Source organism: Physeter macrocephalus, chromosome 6 (genome assembly GCF_002837175.3).
Source record: "Physeter macrocephalus isolate SW-GA chromosome 6, ASM283717v5, whole genome shotgun sequence".
Lineage (NCBI taxonomy): Eukaryota > Metazoa > Chordata > Mammalia > Artiodactyla > Physeteridae > Physeter > Physeter macrocephalus.
Genome location: NC_041219.1, coordinates 76,674,951 through 76,683,349, shown reverse-complemented (window position 1 = coordinate 76,683,349; position 8,399 = coordinate 76,674,951). Strand labels below are relative to the sequence as shown.

Genomic DNA, 8,399 nt, shown 5'->3' with positions numbered 1-8,399 from the left:
GGAGCACAGGCTCCGGACGCGCAGGCTCAGCGGCCATGGCTCACGGGCCCAGCCGCTCCGCGGCATGTGGGATATTCCCGGACCGGGGCGCGAACCCGTGTCCCCTGCATCGGCAGGCGGACTCTCAACAGCTGCGCCACCAGGGGAGCCCGGGAATATAGGTTTTAATGGGTGATTTTAGAAACATTAAATGAGCTACTAAAAGCTAAAATATATAATACGTACTGTGTGCCAGAGACACAGGGCAGACAGACAATTTGCCTAAGGGAGCACAGCTAGGAAATAGTGGAGACGAAGTCATAACCCAGTCATTCTGGCTTTTGAGTCTGTGCTTTTAGCTACTCTGCAGAGTTAAGCTAGAGAAGCTGTTTAACAGTGCCTGCTAAATAAGAAGTGCTTAATAAATGGAAACTATACTTGTAATTTTCTTATGAGTCTAAAGCTTGGGATGCTTCTCTTTTTCTAGGATCACTTCTACAATATTGAAAAAGCTGTAGAAACAGAAATATAAAATAGATAATTATATCATTCTCCTCTGTTATTTAAAAAGAAAGCTTATTTAAGGAGATTTATGAAGACCTAGGAATAAAGAAAATATTAGAACGATGGTTTTTAAAAAATAATTTAGCAATTATTGAATTTCTATTCGTGCAGATCACTGTACTAGTCTCTGGGATAAAAGAAGTAAGATTAATAAGATATGGGTCCTGCCTATGAAAGAGCTTACAACTTAGTAATGGTCACAGACAGAGCACATGACATTTAACAGAGTGGATGCAGAAAGGCCAATTGTGGCCTGGTGATGGAACACGCGAAAGTTGAAGTTGCATATTCGAATCCTAGTGGTATAGTAGCTGTGTGGTCGGGGCAAATTGTGTGAGCTCTCCAGATCTCAGGTTTTTATTTTTGTTGGGGTGGTGCTTGCTAGTATTTTTTTCTAAATCTTTATAATGGAGATAATTTTGCATAATTCATAATGCTTAATGGGAATTAAATAATGCAAAGGAATCACTTAACTCTGTCTTTAGCAGAGAGTAAATGTTCAGCAGACAACTACTGTGAAACCTGAAGCTTTAAAAACCTACCTGTGTGGCGCCCTCACTGATAGACTCCCACCGTCTCGCTGAAGGCACTGGGGCAGCCCTTCAGGTGCTGTACCAGGGCCTTGCAGAAGCCCAGTGGGCTCAAGCCCAGTTACTGCTCAGAATGTTGAGCTGAAGAACAAAGGGCAGCTGCCCCCTTGGAGGCCAGAACAAGACTTTTAATAGCGATTCCCCTATCTTTCTTCTTAATGGAGGCTCAAAAAGAAAATCAAAATTTAAGAAAGGTAGCATCTATATGGTTTCTGATTGTGTTGCATGGTTAAGAGCTCTGATAAGGGGATCATCAGAGCTATTAAAAGGCCCAACCTCAGAACACTAAGGCCTTTATAAAAGCACCTCAAGGGGCTTCCCTGGTGGCGCAGTGGTTGAGGGCCCGCCTGCCGATGCAGGGGACACGGGTTCGTGCCCCGGTCCGGGAAGATCCCACATGCCGTGGAGCCTGCGCGTCTGGAGCCTGTGCTCCGCAACGGGAGAGGCCACAGCAGTGAGAAGCCCACGTAACGCCAAAAAAAAAAAAAAAAAAAGCACCTCAAGTGATTTTAAACCTACAGTGAGGGCAGAGAAGCAGTGGAGTAGTGATCTCTTAGGTTCTGTAGAATAGATACCAAAGGCCACTCAGTCTGGCTGGACTAGTACCCACTAGTCCACACCACTGGGTACGTTTAGAACATTGGTCAGAACCATACTATAGAGGGTCTTAAGCTAAGCGTCTATCTGTAAGCAGTAGGGCATTAATGAAGATTTTTATATAAGGGAATGTGTTGAGAGCAGTGCTCTAGGAAAAAAATGTATATTTTAGTTGTCTGTAAATAGAAGGAGGAGAAAGAGGGAACTAGAAACAGGGTGTGAACTAAGGTGTTAGCAAGCACAACTCAGTAAGATGCACTCTAGGCGGCAATAATCCAATAGAATTGTAGGAATATTGCCCTTGTTTGCTTGTTTGTTTTTGCGGTTAGTGGGCCTCTCACTGTCGTGGCCTCTCCCGTTGCGGAGCACAGGTTCCGGACGCGCAGGCTCAGCGGCCATGGCTCACGGGCCCAGCCGCTCCGCGGCACGTGGGATCTTCCCGGACCGGGGCACGAACCCGCGTCCCCTGCATCGGCAGGCGGACGCGCAACCACTGCGCCACCAGGGAAGCCCTGCCCTTGTTTTTGAATATGGGATAATTAGCAAAGAAACATGGGCCATAATGTAGATATGAAAGGATGCTATTGAATTCAGAAACAGGTTGAAATGAAGTTCAGTTCTCACGTGGTAATTACCTTACTATATGACCAAGGAAGGTTCTATTTAGGTGATCATTTGCTGTAAGTTATTGTGTCAAAACCGCACCAATTTCATAAACTCCTACCAAAGGGTGAGCAAAAGAGAAGCCACAGAAGAAATATATCTTCCCTGCTATTCCTCTTCCTTTCAGAAACATAAACAACAACAATAAATTTACCACTTTTCAATTTCTTGGGCTTTCTTAAAAAAGCATTTAAAAATATCTGTCAACTTGGCATGTGCCTGACCCCTATTGGGCTCTAATGACTTTCAAAGGCTCCCAGGGAAAAGCAGAGTCATCCAAGAGTGCAGAGCTAAGAGGAAAAATCTCATCTGCCCCAGTTTTTGCATCTCGTAATACTTACATACCATGTGAAATTACATGATGAGATGTCTTTTGAAAGTATATCAGTCAGGGGCTTCCCTGGTGGCGCAGTGGTTAAGAATCCGCCTGCCAATGCAGGGGACATGGGTTCCAGCCCTGGTCTGGGAAGATTCCACATGCCGCGGAGCAGCTAAGCCCGTGCACCACAACTATTGAGGCTGCGCTGTAGAGCCTGCAAGCCACAACTAATGAGCCCGTGTGCCTACAGCTACTGAAGCCCACACACCTAGAGCCCATGCACCGCACCAAAGAGTAGCCCCTGCTCGCTGCAACTAGAGAAAGCCCGCACACAGCAATGAAGGCCTAACGCAGCCAAAAAGAAATAAATTTATTTTTTTAAAAAAGTATATCAGTCAGCCCCTCAAGAGATTAATAGAGGTACAGTTTTTCATAAAGAATTCAAGTTCCCTGTACATAACTTTGATGCTAACTTTTCCAATATGTCACGTGAATGTGAATGGACAACCTCAAGTATTTAGAATCACTCACTGTAGTAAGTGGTGATTAACCTCATTGAGTTTATATATGAAAGATTAAGCTGTCATTCTAACTGATGTGAGTCATAACAAATGAAAATCATTAACTCTTTGCTATCAAATTGTTGTGGCTTTTTCTCTGCTGATTTTGAAGAATATCCAAGCTAAATTATGTCCTGAGGGGCTTAATTTTCAGACTCAGTCTCCTAAATCTATATCTTCCTTTGGATTTTGGGAAAATTTCCAACTTAATGTTAATAAAGATTTACGAAATCCTTGGAGGAAGACTTCTTCTAACCATGAAACCAATAGTTAAATTACCAGGATTAAAAGTAAGTTTTCATAAAAATAGAACTACCATATGACCCAGCAGTCCCACTACTGGGCATATACCATGAGAAAACCATAATTCAAAAAGACACATGTACCACAATATACATAGCAGCACTATTTACAATAGCCAGGACATGGAAGCAACCTAAGTGTCCATCTACAGGTGAATGGATAAAGAAGATGTGGCACATATATACCATGGAATATTACTCAGCCATAAAAAGAAAGGAAATTGAGTTATTTGTAGTGAGGTGGATGGACCTAGAGTCTGTCATACAGAGTAAAGTAAGTCAGAACAAGAAAAACAAATACTATATATGTATGCTAACACATATATATGGAATCTAAAAAAAAAAAAGGTTCTTATGAGCCTAGGGGCAGGACAGGAATAAAGACGCAGATGTAGAGAATGGACTTGAGGACATGGGGAAGGGGAAGGGGAAGCTGGGACGAAGTGAGAGAGTGGCATGGACATATATACACAACCAAATGTAAAAGAGATAGCTAGTGGGAAGCAACTGCATAGCACAGGGAGATCAGCTCGGTGTTTTGTGACCACCTAGAGGGGCGGGATAGGGAGGGTGGGAGGGAGTCTCAAGAGGGAGGGGATATGGGGATATATGTATATGTATAGCTGATTCACTTTGTTATACAGCAGAAGCTAACACAACATTGTAAAGCAATTATAAGATGTTAAAAAAAAAAGTTTTCATTTAAAAACATGTGCCCATGGAAGAATTACTTCAAGGTATATTTTAGAAACCCAAGCATATGTAAACATAGTGGTCTTCCATAGAGTCTTACAGACACTCTGAATGTTTGTCAACTAAATGAATGAATTGACAAGAAAGCATCACTAAGAGAGCTGTAATGCCAGTTTCTTATAACCACGCAGCTTTAAAGCCACATCCCAAAGATGAGCCACTTAAGGACACAGGTGTTACACCTTGATATCAAGGGCAGGACTAGCATCGAGAGGAGCCAGAGTTTGAGTTAGTTAGACCCCATTAAGGAGAGGATAGTGTGGACAGCCACCTCCCTTGGGAAATAGCTAACACAATGACAAATGTTTTCACGTTTGCTACATTGAATAGTGTATTGAATGCAAGAGAGGCATTGAATGCATTGCCTCTGCTGGAAACATGACTTTTTTTTCCAGATCTGTGATAGGAGACTGTCTTCTACGGAAAATCGTTTTGTAACATGTTGCTTCTAGTATTTGGAACTCAAACGTATGGAGTCAATACTAGTTTTCCCCTATAGATCTTCATCCGGTAGAGCCTGAAGCCCTACGTAGGGGTTCTATAGCAGGAGCTACTCTCAGCTGCCTTTGATAATTCAGGGAGCCGTGCTACTAAAATCTCAATGTGAGTACAAATTACCTGAGAATCTTTTTAACATTCAGGGTCTGATTCTTTAGGTCCAGATGGGGCCTGAGACTCTGTACTGCTAACCAGCTCCTAGGTGATGTTGGTGATGCTGGTCCATGGTTCACACTTCGGGCATCAAGCTCATAGGAGGTGGATTTCTAAGTAGTTGGAATAAGCAAGTATAGTGTGATGGAAGAGCACCAGATCTTGACTCAGAACACTAGTTATGTGAACATGAGTCACTTGACTTTTCTGAATCCAAATTTTTCTCATTAGAAAAATGAGTATAATAGGACAGTAATACCTGCTGCATGGGATTGTTGTGAGAATTAAATTAATGATGTTATGTGTAAATTGACCAGAGCATTTGGTACATATTCATTGTTGAATAAATGATTGTTGACCCTACGTAGGAAAAACGTAAGCACACAATTCAGTATTGGTAACTCATAAAGTTGGGGGACCCTTAGGCTGTGTGCCCTCCATAGTTCTGGTGGTTCTATTCTTCATTCCACCTCTTTTGCCAATTACAGTGTCTAGCATTTAGCAAGTGGTCAGTGTTTGTGGAATTGTATTGATGGCAAAGTTGATCACTGCCAGCGTACATTTTTGTCTTCGGGGATACTGATATCAGGCTAATGACCCAGTGTTTCCCCATGGCACTAACAGGAAAGAGACCTTTCGCCCAAAATACTGGTAACAACTTTGAAGCCTTGAGTTCTCTTTAAATCAAAAATGTAATCACTGGGAGAAGACTAAAATGAAGAAGATCATCAGCCCGATTTTTAATAAAAATATGAGGATAAAAGAGCTGATCATTCTTTGCCAGCCAGTAGTCACAGTATCTTCTAATTTCACAAATTATGTGGAAAAGGTATCTCTCTTGATATAAAAGCAAAGATGAACGTGGACAGTTTGGCTGGCTTGTTGCTGATAGATGGCTCAGCCCCCATTAGGAACCCAGCCTGCAGTGGTGCAGTTAGTACTACAGGGGTTCAAACCATGCTCCACATCGTTGAAAACTGGCTCCCATGCCACCCAGGTCATGTGCCCAAAATTGCTCCTCTGAAGGTCAAACTTTCTGCTTAATAAACTTGTACATTTTTAAATAAAACTCTCAAGAGCACACAGTGAGAAATGGAATGTAGAGAAATCAGTGAATAACCTGCAGTGTCATTTATATCTTAACATCTCTTTCCATTGAGAATTCAGAGACAGAAACTTATTAGCACCTGGAGGAAGTCTAATGTAATTCATTTGCAGTAAAATCAGAGTGAATCCGTTAATCTTTGCTAAAAGAAATGAGATTTTCAAGTCTAATCAGAGGACTTAAAGTTTTATTAAAAGGTGTTCTTTTGTACCCTCTTATAACCTATAGGTCTCAGGAGAAAAAGGAAGAGGCTATCACGTTACTGAAAGATTCCATTAAATATGGTCCCGAGTTTGCCGATGCATATTCAAGCTTAGCTTCATTACTGGCTGAGCAGGTAATTGTTTCCATTTAGTTCCACATAATATTTTTAAATGTTTCTGTTGAATGTATAAATTAATATTACACAGATTTTTATATATATCATTTAACTTGTAAGCTCATATTAGACAACTGATCTCTATGTCAGTTTTCTTCTTGATAGAAATTACAAACCTAGTTTTCTCACTGCAATATTCTTTGTGTATGTAGGTGGCCTCTAGACAAAGATGGTCCATTATATAGGCCATTGCTATATTCTCCATCACTTTGGGACAAAATCTATCAAGAACAATACATGGTATTTGCTGGTTTTATTACTACTCACTTATATTTTTCTGGGGAATTGCTAATGGACTAAGATCTCTGAACTCAATATGGAACCAATTACCAATAATCTTATAGATCCTATGTCTTATAACTGTTAGAAGATCACAGAGTCTCGTAGGACAGGCTCCTAAGAGAGAACATCTCTCACGGCGTGAAGCAGAGGGGTATTTTGATTCCCCCTCCTTCTTCTGTCTGTGTCTAAACCATTTGATCCCACTTTTGGTGTCCTGGATGCTTGCCCCCTGCTGTGGGGAAAACAAATATAAGTTGTCTTCTCTAAATTGACGATATAGTTTTGTTGACACACATAAGCGCCCTCAATAGAAGGTAGATTCTGCTATCACACAATTGCCATATTGTCAAATTAAACAATGGGGGGGAAGAAAAATGATAGAGGAAACCTAGTAGCATGAGTTGTCATGGATGTTAGATACATACAAGGATCCAGAATAAATTTGCCCTCTGTGTCAGCTGCAGCATAGAAGTCAAAAAACCAGGACAGAAAATAAACTCTTAGATTTGAAGTCTGGATGGTCTCTGGCTTACTAGCCTCTTTTGGTTTTCTGTTAACATTCAGAACTGGCTGTACTCCAGCTCCACAGATAGGATTGTAAACATTTACAAGCCCACCATCATTTTTAACCAGCCTACTCTTGCCATAGATTATATAGCTTGCATTGCACTAGCAGTAAAGGAAATGAAGTTAACATAATGACTTGATCCACTGTAAATTATTGCTAGCCCCAGGTTTATAGCCTATTGAAAAACTCAATTAATTAATTTGATAACACTTAAAATATTTTTCTTTTATATATTTTGGGATATGACTTCACCTGATACAAGAATGCAAAGTAAATTGGAACAGTAAACTATAAGCTAGAAGTATAGCTCAAAAATAAGAGAGGTCCAGGGTCAGTGTCTCTTCTTTAACAAGTGCCGTCTTTTGGGTAGATTCAGGCACATATACCATTGCATGTGTGGTCACGTCACCTTGAGCTGAACCCTACCTTAATAATTTATTGATTTAATTATTCAGCACATATTTATTGAACATTTAGGTATCACCAAGTATTAGTATTAGAAATTGCTGAAGTAGCAAGGTATGGGCCTCAACTCATAGAACTTAGAGTCTAAAAGGTAAGGATACTCTTAAGCGAAGAATTACCACCCTTTCCCCAATGTCTAACCCAGTTGTGACAAATGGGCAAAGAGAGAGTAGAGTACCAGTGAGAATGTTATAGGGACCTAACCTAATACAGGGAGCAGTGAGCGCTGGCCAAAGAGTGATATTTAGTCTGATACCTTAAGAACTTATAGATATCAACAAGATTAAAATTATTAGGAAAAGCATTCTGGCTACAGGAATTAGACCACCTGAGGGCTGTCGGGTGGGGAACAGTACGATCCCTTCCTCTTATGGGAGGAAAGTCATGTGCCTGAAAGTGCAGAGAGTGAGGACAAAGGGGCATGAGAGGGCTTCCCTGGTGGCGCGGTGGTTGCGAGTCCGCCTGCCGATGCAGGGGACGCGGGTTCGTGCCCCGGTCCGGGAAGATCCCACATGCCACGGAGTGGCTGGGCCCGTGAGCCATGGCCGCTGAGCCTGCGTGTCCGGAGCCTGTGCTCCGCAACGGGAGAGCCCACAACAGTGAGAGGCCCACGTACCGCAAA

At 41.7% G+C, this 8,399-nt stretch overlaps 1 protein-coding gene across 1 annotated transcript in view; it reads left to right on the top strand.

The window, feature by feature from the left end:
• Positions 1-8,399, top strand: part of TMTC1 (transmembrane O-mannosyltransferase targeting cadherins 1) — a 280,165-nt gene that overhangs the window by 226,602 nt on the left and 45,164 nt on the right. The window contains exon 10 of the mRNA XM_028491139.1: positions 6,312-6,420. Within this exon, the coding sequence (XP_028346940.1) occupies positions 6,312-6,420 (109 nt within the window). The remainder of the gene's footprint in view (positions 1-6,311; positions 6,421-8,399) is intronic.